Below are 15,047 nucleotides of genomic sequence, written 5' to 3' on the forward strand. Positions count from 1 at the left end.
AGCGTGATTACCAGCAAATTAGCCCTCTGGTGTTTTGTGTTCTGCTGACTTTCAAATGTAAACAAAATACTTTGCGATTGCTCACCTCGAGCATCTCTCTCTCCGCTGTAGGCCTCCGCCAAGCCAAGCCGACAACGCCGACACGCTGGATTCGGAAAACGGTGAGATAAGATAATTGTGTGTCATCGTGTCTATCGGTAGGAAGAAGAAGTCTCTTCGCCTCCATTTATCTCTTTGGTCTCTGAACACAGCTGAGTGTATACATCCCAATTATGCGTGTCATCTACGCAAATACCATGGATGATGTCCATAACCTTAGGTTAGATATGGTCCCTGGAGGAGAGAGATAAGACTGGCCCTGTCGGCCTATGTGGCCTTCGAGCAAATAATATCGGTGGCTTTGAAACTGTAAAAACATATGCAAAGCTGTTTGGGATGTTTTGACTGGGTTTAGTGATGTTTTAAAACCAGTGTCGTGCCACAAGACCTCAACTCGTGCACTGCAGAATATTGTCCGATTTCATCTAATTGACAACAGATTCATAATTTTTGATCCCCCCCAAAAAAGCGTCGAATAGTCTTACTATTTTTCCAAATCAGCACAATAACTGGTACATTCACAGTATTTATTAGTTTAGAAAATCACCTTTTTATAATTGTATTTATTTATTTATTTATTCATTTATTTATTTAATCTGTCATAAACCGGAACAGGAGAGGAACCCAAATGCGTGACGTTTCTCACACAAGCTTTTATTTTACGGGAAATGGGGCAGTCATGCATGTTAACCCAAACGCCAGTGATCGGAAGACGTAAGGCAGCAGTCTGGCGTGGAATGATAGGAAGTCAGAGGCCGACGAGATTAATACCAATTGCTCGAGCAGTTATCGGACAAATGGAGCGATACCGGACAGGACGGGACAGACAGATATGATATTAAAACTGGATATAGAAATGAACAGGACAAACTAGACAGGAACGATACTGGAGATCGATATTAAACAGGACAAAATAGATGGGAACAATACCGGACAGGAAACACAGGCAGGGAACCGGACAGAGACAAAATCCACGTCTTGCGGGGCAAAGGTTCGTTGAGGGACTGACAAAGGGTGAGTGAGAGCACTAGGCTTAAATAGTAGGGAACCCAATCCGTCAACGAGCCGCAGCTGGCGCCACACGGGCGGGGCCAATTGGGCGCCTGGGCAACCGTGACATAATCATTATTATGCCTATGAAGTCGTACATCGTTTTGTTCGGTAACTTTTTTATGAAGATGTGTGTGCTGGTTCTTTTATCTTAATGAATATAAGATGAAACTTATTACAAATACACGTTTTGTTAACGTGGTAAATGACCATATTAGCTGCAAATGTCTGGTTTTAATGCAATAACTACATAGGTGTACAGAGGCTGATTTCTAGCATACAGCACTCTAGCTGGAAACGGTACACCTGTTTAGAAATGCTACAAAACTGACTTTCCTCCGAGCTAGTCAAGTATCTGGAGCATCACATTTGTGGGTGTGATTTAACTTTTTGAAAAATAAAGATTTTTCTTATTTTATCATAAAAAAAGTTGAAATGTAGTAAAAATAAGAAAAGATTAAATACCAAATGTTGCTGATTTTAATTTTCCTTTTTTCTTAATTTAATCTTTGTAAATTATCTTTTAAGAATAGAAAGATAATTTTAAAAACCCATAAACAGAAAAACAAATTAAAATATCATCCAAATCCAAAATCTGAAACTGGCTGGCAACCGGTCGAGGGTGTCCCCTTGCCACTGCCCAAAGATAGCTGGGATGGGCTCAAGCACCCCTGCGAACCTACTGAGGATAAGCGGTGCAGATAATGGATGGATAGAAACCAAAATTCCCCCAAAATTATTCAACAAAACTATTTACTTGAGCCACAGCAGCCACAATTAACGAGAACAATTTTATATTGATAAGGCTACATTAAAGCCTGTCTTCACAATATAAAAGTTCAAAAATATAAGCCGAGGAACACATTTTCAATATTTCTTTTCTAAAAAAAAGGTGTGCCTTAACTGAAAACTTTGATCTAGTCATCATTAACATCAAAGTCATAATGAAACAAATAGAGTTGAAAGATCAAAATATGAGAAATATGTTTGAAAACTGATAGTATAGACATGCCACTGTTAATACCATACCTACCAACACTACTGCTTTATGCGTAAGACTATCGCTTTTCTCCCCTTAAAAATGCCTTCCAATTAGTTTTTTGTCTTTCAAATCTACCGCTTTTACAAATTCTCTAGTATTCTAAACTATGGCTGCTTCAAACTAAGTCTTTGTGCGTGAATAAAACACTCCGACAATCGCATTAGATTTTCGTTTCGGTAAAAGTTGACAACTTCCTGTTTCTAACAAGCACATTTTGTTTTTTAATATTTGGTAGATGAATTGTGTTTTGTGTGTCAAACTAGAGTGTGTGATAACATCTACTTCTTTTAAATGTCAAAATGTTGTAATGTATTTACTATTTATCTATCTATCTATCTATCTATCTATCTATCTATCTATCTATCTATCTATCTATCTATCTATCTATCTATCTATCTATCTATCTATCTATCTATCTATCTATCTATCTATCTATCTATCTATCTATCTATCTATCTATCTATCTATCTATCTATCTACCTACCTACCTACCTACCTACCTACCTACCTACCTACCTACCTACCTACCTACCTACCTACCTTGGTCATATCCCTCAAGAGGGGTGACCGACAGCAAGACACACACATACGATAACAAAGAAAATAAAAGGGAAATAAATAGCAAAAAAAAAAACACACAAACATTTTTGGACCATGGCCAACCCAATTGCCCAAACAAGTTAGACACCTCAGCACCCAAGTTGGTCATGCTTTCGTCCCTCCAGATGAAATGGGACACCAGAAAGCGGCCATGTCACTCGGGTCAGGGTGACACAACACACTCTTTTGTTCAACAGCAGGGCCCGACAGCTTTCACTGGTTTACCCCTGCCGCATCATACGGGTGCCCAGCCCATCCTTAAGAATGCGTCCACAATCCCACTATCCTTTCACAACACCTCTCCACTCCTTTCTATCACCATCAAGAGCTCTAGCTTCCATTATATTTAGACCTCTTTCCTGCAGTGCACTCATAACACCATCCATCCATGTCAATCGCGGCCTTCCTCTTGGTCTCCTTCCATTGACTTCTGCTCTGTAGATCCACTTCAACATTCGCTCCTCATCCATCCTCTCCATGTGTCCAAACCAACCGAGTACTCTCTTATCAACACGCTTGCTCAGTTCCACAACTACTCCAGTTCTGTCTCTCACAATTTCATTTCTCAGTCCATCCAATCTTGTCACTCCTAACATAGTCCTCAAACACTTTATCTCAAAAACATTCAACTTCCTTCTTAAATCTGCGTTCAGGCTGCAAGTCTCCAAGTATTTACTACTAATGAATATCATGCTGACATCACCACCACCACCCTGAAAAGGAGTCAGTATTGATATATTTGGAAATGTAACATTTGTGACGCCCCACAAGTCACTGTGTCGCAGTACCCTGATTCTTTCCACTCCCGCAGATGCATATATAGTGTGCTATGAATTTCAATAAGAGCAGTAAAAAAATAAATAATAATGTGAACACCGTCTACCTCCAAAGTGCTCCTTCGGTGCGTTTGTTGAAACGAGGCATCACGGCGACTCTCAGTGCTTCATGATCGACCATCTTTTTTCATTATGAACGACATCATACTGGACAGTCGAACAATCTGGACACCCGCGAGATTCCCTGACGATAACAATATCGTTACATTTGCGTTAAAGGCCGCAAAATTGACGACGATTCCAGACATGAATAACAATGAGCTTGAAACTACTTTTAACCGCCAAGTGGGAACTACATTATCTACGATATCCAGCTACATAGTGGACAAAAAAAAAAAAACGTGTTGGTGCACTTAAAAACGTAAAGATTTTATTTTCCTGCTTTTAAGTGGTGATGACTTCACAACCTGGGTAGTTAATAACGGTCCCAACATAATGCTGACTAGCTTCACTTCAAGAATCCAGGTTAATTGAAGTGATTGAATTGCTCTCCTCAGACTGTTGCTATATTAACTGGAGACTGCTTTTCAATGCCTATTGTTAATGATATAATTTGGAGCAGATTGTGTGGTTTCAGAGATAGTTTTATTGGAAAATGACAAAATATTTACGTAAGCATCAGAGGACATTAAGTGATATTAACAAATAAAAGCAAATTAATTCTTACTCTGATTCTACTGAGATCTCAAAAGTAATTCCCAGAATAAATGCATGTCATGTTGTTACTCAGGGGTCAGGAACGTATGGCTCACAAGTCAGATTTGATTATTTTCAAGAGTACATCTGGTTTGGGGATAAAACAAGGGCCATAGTAGTATTCACTGTGATTTTCCAATATCAATGTTTCCGAAGACAAAACATCACAGCAAGCTGTCTGAAATATATGGAACAGTGTTTCAACTACAGTTTACACTCATGGTGTTACACCAACATACCCCGTTTTGGCTGTGCGTCACTTAGGAATCCTTTATGAGGAAGCTCATTTACCAATCTAGCTTCAATGTTAACATTTTTATGATGAAAACAGAACAAACTGTGCACTCCTAAAAAACGTCAGCCGAGCAACCAGACCAATTTGATTGAGTACGGGGTAGGGGCGGGCGAATCTCTGCACACATAGCACACTCTCCTGAATACATCTTTGTCCTTATCATTTTCTGTATTTATTGACATTTTCACAAAATAACTCTTCTTGTACCTTGCTTATTTACGACCAATATCAACGGGCAAAATGAGCCTCAACAATCTTAAGTAATTGCGGGAGGGAGGGAGACAAATTGCAAATGTTCATTTGGTGGAATGGGACATAGCCTCTGGTCCCTGTTGTAAGTCTAGTAGTCTACCAAGCAGTGTGGTGCCAGGTACCGTTTTATTATGGAAAACCAAAAAAGGCGAGGTGAGATGAGGCATGCTGGAACTGTGTCTATTTGTAATCACAATGTTGGTCACACAATACTGTGGGTTGAGCATCCGTTTATTTGCACAATCACGTGAGCACCAGTGAGAGATTTCACTACAAGGATTCTTGACGCATGAGGTCAATAATACACAGTCACGAAATTCTGGCACATTGTACTGGTCACCCACTGCTGCACATGGGATTCAGGAATATACAAACAGCCTGTTAAATAAGTAATCCCGTTTTTTTGTTGTTGTTCAAAAAGCCTAAGTTGTGTGATAAATAATGAATCTAAAAAGCCTCAAAGTTGGGCATCGTCGGCTGTCCAAACAGTGTTTTGGTATGGTCTTTAATTCTTCAAACAAATGTGGTAGGAAGAACAGCAATGTTTTTGTTTTAGTTGGTGCAACTTGATGACAAGTGTCATAAAGAGCAGTTTTGGGATGGCTTTCCATTTCTCAGTCAGATGCTCCTGCAATTAGTGCTACTCTACCTTGAGTAGGGCCTTGTATAGGTCAATGTACCGTATTCATTTGTCTATAATGCACTTTCTTATATTTCCCCAAAAAATAACTAAAAGTTTAGGTTTGGGTTATACATGAGGTTCTTTGGTAGTATATTACTGTGTTTGGGAATTTATTAATCAGTCGACAAATATCGCTGACCACAATCACAAAACATTGGATGCAAAGGGAATTGAACCAGGGTCACAGCAGTGAGAAAGCCAAACCCTAACCACCAGACCACCAGCAATGTACATGTCATACACAAAGAGAGTGGATTTGTATCTAACACATTTTATTCACAGTATCTGAGACAAATGTCAGAGAAAGGAAATACAGAAAGTCGTCCTGTGAAAGACAAGAATAAACGCAAAAATGTATGACGTGCAAAACAACTCTTGGTGTATCTGATGATGAATCAGACTTTGAGGGAAATGAACGCAGTTTAACTTGTTTGGTGGCTTGTGTTTATAGTTTGCATTGTCAATAAATGGTTTCAATCATTGCCACACATATTTAACAACAATTGTCACTTACAATGCTTAGTTTTGAACTAAGAAACAGTGAAATAATAATTTTATGACCAATTTTTAATCAAAAATTAGTGGTGCGCCATTTTACACAAATAAAGATGGTAACTCAGCAAACAGGGCAGCACGGCGGCGCAGTGGTTAGCGCGTGTGCAGGCACAGTTCTTGGGAACCTCCTGTGTGGGTTCAAATCCAGCTACCGGACTTCCTGTGCAGAGTTTGGATGTTCTCCCCATGCTTGCGTGGCTTTCCTCCGGGCACTCCGGTTTCCTCCCACATTCCAAAGACATGCCATGCATTTCAGGTGGATTGGCCGGTCCAAATTGTCCCTAGGTGTGAGTGAGCGAGTGAGTTGTCTGTTCTTGTGTGCCCTGCAAATGGCTGGCAACCAGTTCAGGGTGTCCCCTGCCCACTGCCCGATGATTGCTGGGATGGGCTCCAGCACCCCCGCGACCCTACTGAGGATAAGCGGTGCAGCTAATGAGATGAGATGAGATGAGACTTAGCAAACAGTACACAGCAGCTTGATATTTCACCATGGCGACACACTGTTTGGGATAACCTGGAGTCATTTGGCTGACATCTTGGTGGAGAGAGCTCAAACATACAATAGGTGTTTTGATCTATACATTAGGAATTTATTTCACATATACTAAGTTTTATCATCCAAGCAAGATGGATTTTAGTTTTTTTTCAGGGTGACTTGGCCAGATCTTTTCGGTTCGACACATTTGACACTGCTTGTTGTACACCGAGCCTGCATCTTCCCCTCACGCACCTTTCTGTGTCCACAGGAAACACAACAGATATCAATGACAACAGGTAAGATGTAGATGATATTATGATACTCTAAAATGAGAAATATTTGCTGATACATCCAAACCTTTAATAAAATAAAATTTCTCCATAGAGTATCTGAAACTATTCACTCAAATAAACAAAAAAAGGTCATGGAAATCAACGTACAGGAAGCCACTCCAAGCCTTTAGCTTAAATATGGTAATAAAGGTATATTCTATTCTATTCTATTCTATTCTATTCTAAATAGCTAATTTATTTATAAGACAACCAGAATTACCTATGCAAGGATATTAACAGATAAAGAGATTCTTCTGCCCCCCTTTAAGGTAGGAAATGTAAATTTCAGTCTTTGGTACTGAGTGAGTTAAGTAGCACATAGGCAGATAGACAACTAGCTAGTTAGGTAGCTTTACACATAGAAACAGATATACATTGGAAGCCTCGTGGGAAGGAAAGCTTAAATAAACAAAAATAACAGACTTTAAGTTCCAAATCCAAGGAATGAAATGTAGGCTACAATTTGAAAACAATAAAACAAACTGAGTTTAAGTTAAACCAAACTAAAACACCCTACAACTACCGTATTTTCGGCACTATAAGGTGCACCGGGTTATAGGGCGCACCTCCAAAAAATAGTTTTTGTTCCTATATTTTCCATACATAAGGCTCACCGGATTATAAGGCGCTACAATGGGAACATCGACAAAACAGTCAGATTGTTCAGTCAAACTTATTACCCCCTCAACATTCCGAAAGCTTGCAAAGAAGCAAATACGTGTCGTGGACACGTGCGGATGCGGTGTCCGTACGATGTCACCAAACAAACATTTCTTAGTTTCCATTTTATTTTTTGCTGGCAACTGTGTGGACAGCAAAGTAAGAATTTTATTGTGCAGGGAAACGGGGTTCTTTACTGTGCATATGACAATAAACACTTTGAATTGAATTTAGTTTAAAAGTAGACTCATCACAGAAACATCAAGATCGTTCTAAAACAAAATACCGGGAAAATATAAATCCGCATAGCTCACCTATGTTCTCTTGCAGCCATCACGTTCATTAATGATACGTAATCATGGTCTTCTTACAACCGTGAATGTAGTAAATCCAGGAGAGTAAAATATTTACAAATACAGAATATTAAAAAATGTTTTCTCTATGCCGTAGTGAAACCCAACCAACGTGTGATTCACATTCATCTTTTTCGGCCAATTGCAGGCTTTGTTTCGCCCCTTTGGCCTATGCGAGCCTGTATTTGATAAAAAGGATCCGCCCCCTTTACCTCCGAATAACTTTAGCCAATAGTGTCTGATTCAAATGATGATTGACACATTGGTTAGGAAATGAAACGCCGGTATGTAAATCCCAGCATACACCGCGGACGACTTCGCCTGAGGGGGAAAATCTAGTTGGCGGCTGCTTGCTTGAGTTGCAAGACTTTGCGACTTAATATTGATCCATATATAAGGCGCACTGTATTATAAGGCGCATGGTCAGCTTTGAAAAAAATAAAGGCTTTTAGGTGCGCCTTATAGTGCAGAAAATACGGTAACTACACAAACTCACCCAAACAAAGGGCAGATAAAGATATTACAATCACGTTAAACCTAGGACAAACACTTTTCTAACCTCGCTACATTAGCCAGGCTGTTAGCCAGCGAAACTAACTAAATATCACATTTACCCAGCATGCTCTCCTTGTGTTTTACTACCACTGGTCTGCTTCCCTCACTAGTTTCATTTTAAACTCTTTTACATGATGATGATGCCATTAGCGGTCGATAAGCTGATCATGATAACGATTGTGTTTGTTCTCCTTTCGCCAGGATGTGTATGATTGACAACGGCATGCATACTAGTGAATTGTGCGACAATCGAGACTTGGGCAAACTGGGCAGCTTGCATTCAGGGGGCCATTGCCAGCTCATTGAAAAGAGAGCAGGTAAGAAAGATTCTATCTGTCCTCAAGCACATCTTTTCAATTTATTTGGCTGTGACCTTAAAATCACATCGTCAGTAAACTTCGCCCAACGGAATACATTAGCACATCTATTTCTTTGAGTGCTTGGAACAACTTTGGGGTTATTACCTCAATGTAGCACAAGGACAAGTTCTTTCACTTCTGGAGTTTGCTTTTGGAACTGAAATTCAAAGCCAGATGCGGAACGGTGCTGCCATGGGAAAGAAATATTGTGATCTGGAATCTTCATTTTAGTCATTAACTGATTTGAGTTCAGACAGATGTTGTGTGAAAAAACAACCAAATGAGACGATTCGAATTGGGAGGATGGTTCACGTTATGCTTTATATATTTTTTACTATGTTTTATAGACAAATGTATACTTTTCAAAACAATAATCATTTTAATTGCGGGCAAACAAAATTAAGAAAGAAAAGAAAGTAAAAAGATAATAAGTGCATCCAGGTCCAAAATCAGTTTTAGTGTTAACAAGATGATTTATACCCAAATCTGACTGATTTTATTAGACAGACAGACAGACCGTCAGATATTTGGGTGGGTGGATGGATTAACGCAGGGGTGTCAAACTCATTTTAACTCGGGGGCCACACGATAGAACAAACATTCTGTCGGGGGCTGGACTAGCAGATTAAAGAGAAAGAAAAAGAGAGATAAAGAAATTAGAGAAAGAGGGAGGGAAAAGGAGAGAGGGCAGGACAAAGATAGAGAAAGAGAGAGAGAGGGTGAGAGCGTGAGAAACAAAAGAGATAAAAAGAGAAGTCATGAGAGAGGGAAAAAGAAAGGGAGAGGAAGAAAGAAATCCAAAGAGAAATAGAAAGACGGAAGGAGAGAAAAGAGAAAAGAAAGCGCAAAGGGTAGGAAGAGAGAAAGAGAAAAGAGGGAAAAGGAAAAAAGGAAGTTAGAGCAAAAGAAGTTAAAAAGACACAGAGAGAGAAAGAAACAAAGTGCAACAAAGGAAGAGAAAAAGAGAGACACAGAGAGTGAAAGAGACAGAGACAGAGAGTGGGAGAAAAGGGGTGGAAGAGAGAGAAAAAGAGAGAGAGAGAGAGAGAGAGAGAGAGAGAGAGAGAGAGAGAGAGAGAGAGAGAGAGAGAGAGAGAGAGAGAGAGAGAGAGAGAGAGAGAGAGAGAGAGAGAGAGAGAGAGAGAGAGAGAGAGAGAGAGAGAGAGAGAGAGAAATACAAGTGCAGTGTCTTTGTTTGAGGCACCTGGCTTTGGCAACATCAAGTTGACTTATTTCAACCTGCAGCTTGTTTTTCTCTTGCGCTTCTCTGAGTGTTGTCTCGCAGGCCGGATTCAATCCCTTAGCGGGCCTGATCTGGCCCGCGGGCCGCCTGTTTGACACCTGTTTGTTAATGGGTGTGTGTTTGGGTTGGTTTTGGTTTCGTTAGGTAGGTAGGTAGGTAGGTAGGTAGGTAGGTAGGTAGGTAGGTAGGTAAGTAGGTAGGTAGGTGGGCTGGTTGGTTTGGTACGTTGGTTGGTCGATATGTAGATACATGGATACATAGAGTATTGGTATCTGTTGGCCAACTCTAAGGTATTGGTACTCATAATGCTGACTGGTATTAGGATCTGTTGCTCTCTAGTAGCCATGTTTTAATCAGAATATCATTATCACAATCACAAATTTATTACAATTTTGGGAAGGAAAATACATCTGTTCTTATTAGCATTTTTGCAATATTATGAGTCTTGTGGTATGTGAGAATTGAGTGCCGATTATGAAAGATAATGATACAAGTAGTCTCCGTCCCCTACCTGAAATACCTATAAATCTCGGAAATAGAGATTTGGTAAAAAAAAAACTATGAAACAAATGGCAATTTCTTCAGCTATTTTATTTATTATGATGAAAAATGAATTGAATAAATCATGTTTGTAACCCTCCTCAAATATTTTACTAGTCTTGTTTTTATTCATATGCTACACCACATTAGGTGTGTTTAAGTACACTTCAAGAGAATGAGGAAAACATTTGAAACCCTTTTCAAAATCACTCGGTCCTTGCAAAGTATCCCATATTTCAAGGTTTTGGAGCTGATCTTTGCATGCAATGTTAGTCAAAGTTCTTTCTGTCGCTTTTGAGACAGCAACATCCAAAACACGACTCGGCTTTTTCCCCCGACAAGCGCAAATTACGGATGACATGTTCCCTCGGTAGTGTCACTTTCTTTCTGCCTTATGTCCTTTGCTTGACTCCCATGTCACTCACTGTTCTTTTTTCTCCTCTCCTCTTTCTTTCCCTAAATCTGCAGCCGATATGTAGCTTTGTCTTCACCTGCTGCAACACGCCTCCATCATCCTCTTCCTGTTTTGTAAAGTCAAAGAACTGAGTCTCACGTAACTTAAACTTCGAAGGAAATATGCATTGCTGGAACTGACCACGGCAGTATTTGTTATAATCTCATAATGTCATTATCTGTATTTCTTTCCCATTTTGACTCCTGCTCTCATAGAGGTGATTACCGTTACAATTTTGCAAAACAAAACCGCAGCAATGAGCTGGAATGTAAAAATTTTGAAATGCAGAAATCATTGACTGGTGGCCGTGCCACAGTGTTCTGTTCTGGCTCCTTCGAAACATTGTTCAACTCACTCTGCCTCGTTTGTTGTCTTTTCTCCAAAATAGTTTTTTTTTTAAGTCTAATTACAGTAATCCCTTGCTGTATTGCAGTTTTATTACTATGAGGATTTTCAGTGTTTTTGTGTAATACGTTTTGATTGGCTGAATAGAAAAAGAGGCTTTCTATCGCCAACAAACATGGACTTACCAACCTGCTTAAATTGCTCTAGAGCCACATGCGGGTCTTTTGCGCTCCCTAGTGGCTCCCTGCCACTTTTTCAAAAATGTTTGATAAGGGAAAAATATACGGTTTCTTTGGGAAAAAATGGAAGGTAAATGTAGTTTTCCATAATGTCCTCATGATGGCGGCAAAGTATTATGTAAAGTAAATTGCACTGTGCCCTTAATCCATACAGATGTGCAATAAAACGGCAAGTTCTTTTTTTATTATAAATTGACTGTACAGAAGTTATTTGTAAAGTAAAGTACTTTTATTTATTAAACAAATACTTGAGCCTGTAAATTGGGTTTCTTCTTGAGTAATAAACTAAATAATTAATAAAACAATTCATAAAGGTTTCTACCCTGGCGGGTTTTGACTATCGCGGGACGTTTTTGGAACGCAACTCCCACAAAAAACAAGGGATTACTGTAACTTGATTACCTCATTATTACTGCTGTAGGAAATATGGTCCACTTGGATTCACTCTTGTTGTTTCTTCACTTTTCTAACAGTGAATCTCGGGTTTTTGTTAGTAGTACTGTATGAGCGGCACAGCTAGACATGAGCTGAAAAAGAAAAACACGTATTTTTAAAGGGACAGTGTGTATTATTTGACCACTTAATGCCACTGCATGCTGTAGTGTGGGGGTCAGCAACCTGTGGCTCTTTTTGGCTGCCTTTGTGGCTCCCTGGAGCTTTTTCAAAAATTTTGAAAATGGGCAAAGATGGAGGGGATTTTATGTATATTTTTTTGTCATTTTACGGTTTTATGCAAGACGAATACGACACAAATATTCTTAACGTTTTCCAAAGTTTCAAAAAACATTTAGAATACTTATAAATACCTGCTTTTTACGTATGAAACCCCTTTTTGTTTTAAATCCAAAATGGGCTTTGCATTTTTTTGCGGCTCCGGACATATTTGTGTTTTGGTTTTCTTGGCTCATTTTGTTTTTTTCAACATTTTGGGTCGCCAATCCCTACTGAAGTGCAACTAAAAACGAGTGCTAAAAAGCACAAGGAAGAATATAAACTACGGAGACTGAAAGTGACCAAAATGCACAATTTATTTCTCCTTTTTTGCCCAGCCTTTGTGAGGTTTTTGGGTATGTGTAGCAACAAAATTGTTGACAATTATGTCAGTTGCCTTTAGCTAAGGCTCATGTTATTTAAAATCAGTATTTTAGAAAGAATGCATGTGTATATGACAAAGTATTTTTTTGTATTATTACTCAAATCAATATTGTTTATTTATGTAATGAAATGAGTTTTTTTTACAACCAGGAAGGACTGAATAATACACAATGTCCCTTTAAGAAATATCTACTTTCTTTGCCATTGCTGGACCACGTCGTTCTGGTTGCTCAGAGATGAGTGAATTATGCATCTGTTAGCTCTATTTTTAACCTCAGAGGAATGCATGTTTTAATGTGAACAGTCCGCATATGTATGCACATGTTTCTTATACCTAGTCAGGAGGGTCAAATAATTTATATAATATATATATATATAATATATAATATATCAAACTCATTCCCAAATGGGGATTTTGAAATGCCGCCAGATTTACCACACAAATCAGCCGGCACTGTCGATCACAATGTTCTCAAATGACCTTTTCTTGTTTTGCAGACTGATGCTCTCGTAAGTTATTACACTAAACTGTAACTTTATGGAGAATATTGTAACAAATTCATTATTTTCATGGAGCAGAGTGGCTCAGAGACGAGGAATGAGAAAATTGTCTTGTTTCTGAGGCATTAGGAATGATACTGTGACATTTCTAAATTCATCACTCCTTGAGAACATTGTGTTATAGAACAGGATTAAAAGATGAGATGTTGCAAAAAGCACATTGATGAAATCTAATCTAATCATCACTCTGTTTGCTGAATGGGAATTCAACCCGACCCCCCAGCCCCCCTCTCTCGCTCCATTAGTGCGGTGCTGCACTTCCCCCTTTTGGTTATAGACCGAAATAACTTCTCATAGTCAACTACCTCAAGTAAAATGTTCCTACGTACAAATTATTCTCAATTGAGCAGTGACGTGCAGTGAGGTTTGTGTCCAGTGAAGCACTGTTTGATTTACTAATACATTTATAAGTTGATTGGCAGAGGAAAAAAAAGCAATTTATAAACTGCATCATAGGAAAAAAAACAACATAATATTGTCTGACCTTCACTTACAAATCAAGTCTATGAGCTGCTCTTTTTAAATAAAACACCAATTAATTAGTGGATGGCAATACTGAGAATTTTGTTATTGATCCACTTCAAGTAAAATCAGGGTAGTATTGATCGATACGTATCGGATACCGATACTCTTTGGTTTGAAATATCATGATAATCGAATAAAATAACCCCCCCCTTGAGTGAGTTTATAATTACAAGTAACACACCACAAACATTGTAGGCACTGAATTGATTCATTTGTTTTTTTAAATAACTATATAAATAGTATAAAAAAACAATATCTCTATCAAACCTGTTTCAGAACAAAAGCCAAGAGAAGTAAGACCATACAATATGTAACAAAATTACAAATATTGCGTAACAATGTCAACAAGACAACAACAAAAAAAACTTACATTGCACACTATTTTGAAATTAAAATCAGAAAGAGGCCATTTTGGTTATGTTGCCATAGTTACGACGGATTTACAGGTTTACATTTTATGTTGCAGCTTCTTGCTCTCTGCAGGCTGAGTTTTTTTCAAGTGTACATGTAAATGTGTGGTGTCGCCACTGGAGCAAACCACTTTTCAACACAGATGACACCTGGCATTGTCCTTTTCTGTAGCTAGGAAAAAGTCCACACCGCGCTTCCTGTTTGTCTTTATCCATTTTAGCTTCTAGCAGGGGTAGGCGGAGCGATCTGGCTTTCTAAAACTCAACCTCACCCTCTTTTTTGCCTGGCAGGCTGAATGTAGTGGGCCAACCAGTGGCTAGGTAGGGAGAAGGGCTAATCAAGTAGTCATAAAAGTGTGCCTGTTAGTCACCCACTCGGGCATAGTTTTAGACAGTAGAAGAGGGCGCTGGGTGAGAAAGAGACAGAGGGAAGATGTGCTATCCACGCAGATAAGCGACACTTTGAAAAAAATCGGTGCATGAGCAAAGTATCGATCTCGGGGCAATAGTATCGATCTAACCCAAGTACTTGCTTAGTGTCGATAATATCCATATTTGAATTTATCTGCCCACCTCTACAATAGATAGGTAATCCTCCATTATGGAAAAAGTCCAAACGATGAGAAAAAAAAACACAGGATCGTTTGACTTTGTTAGCTTGCTAATATTATCACTATTTCTATTGTTTGGAAAGGCCCAAAATCAGAATCCTTGGTCTCACTATCGCCCTCTGCCATTAGGCAAAATAATTGCGTTCCTATCTCTGCATCTGCAAACACTCTGCATAGTAT

The 15,047-nt window shown here is 39.0% G+C and overlaps 1 protein-coding gene across 2 annotated transcripts in view; it reads left to right on the forward strand.

Annotated features, from left to right (window-relative positions):
- The window catches only part of kif5ab (kinesin family member 5A, b), a 128,910-nt gene extending 114,108 nt beyond the window's left edge, over positions 1-14,802 (forward strand). For both annotated transcript variants that reach the window (XM_088338826.1, XM_088338827.1), the window contains 4 exons: positions 112-161; positions 6,854-6,881; positions 8,687-8,802; positions 11,096-14,802. In XM_088338826.1, the coding sequence (XP_088194952.1) occupies positions 112-161; positions 6,854-6,881; positions 8,687-8,802; positions 11,096-11,106 (205 nt within the window). In that variant the 3' untranslated portion in view covers positions 11,107-14,802. The remainder of the gene's footprint in view (positions 1-111; positions 162-6,853; positions 6,882-8,686; positions 8,803-11,095) is intronic.
- Positions 14,803-15,047: the final 245 nt, after the last annotated feature.

This window comes from Urocampus carinirostris, chromosome 6 (genome assembly GCF_059441175.1).
Source record: "Urocampus carinirostris isolate Australia breed hairy pipefish chromosome 6, RoL_Ucar_1.0, whole genome shotgun sequence".
Taxonomy (NCBI): Eukaryota; Metazoa; Chordata; class Actinopteri; order Syngnathiformes; family Syngnathidae; genus Urocampus; species Urocampus carinirostris.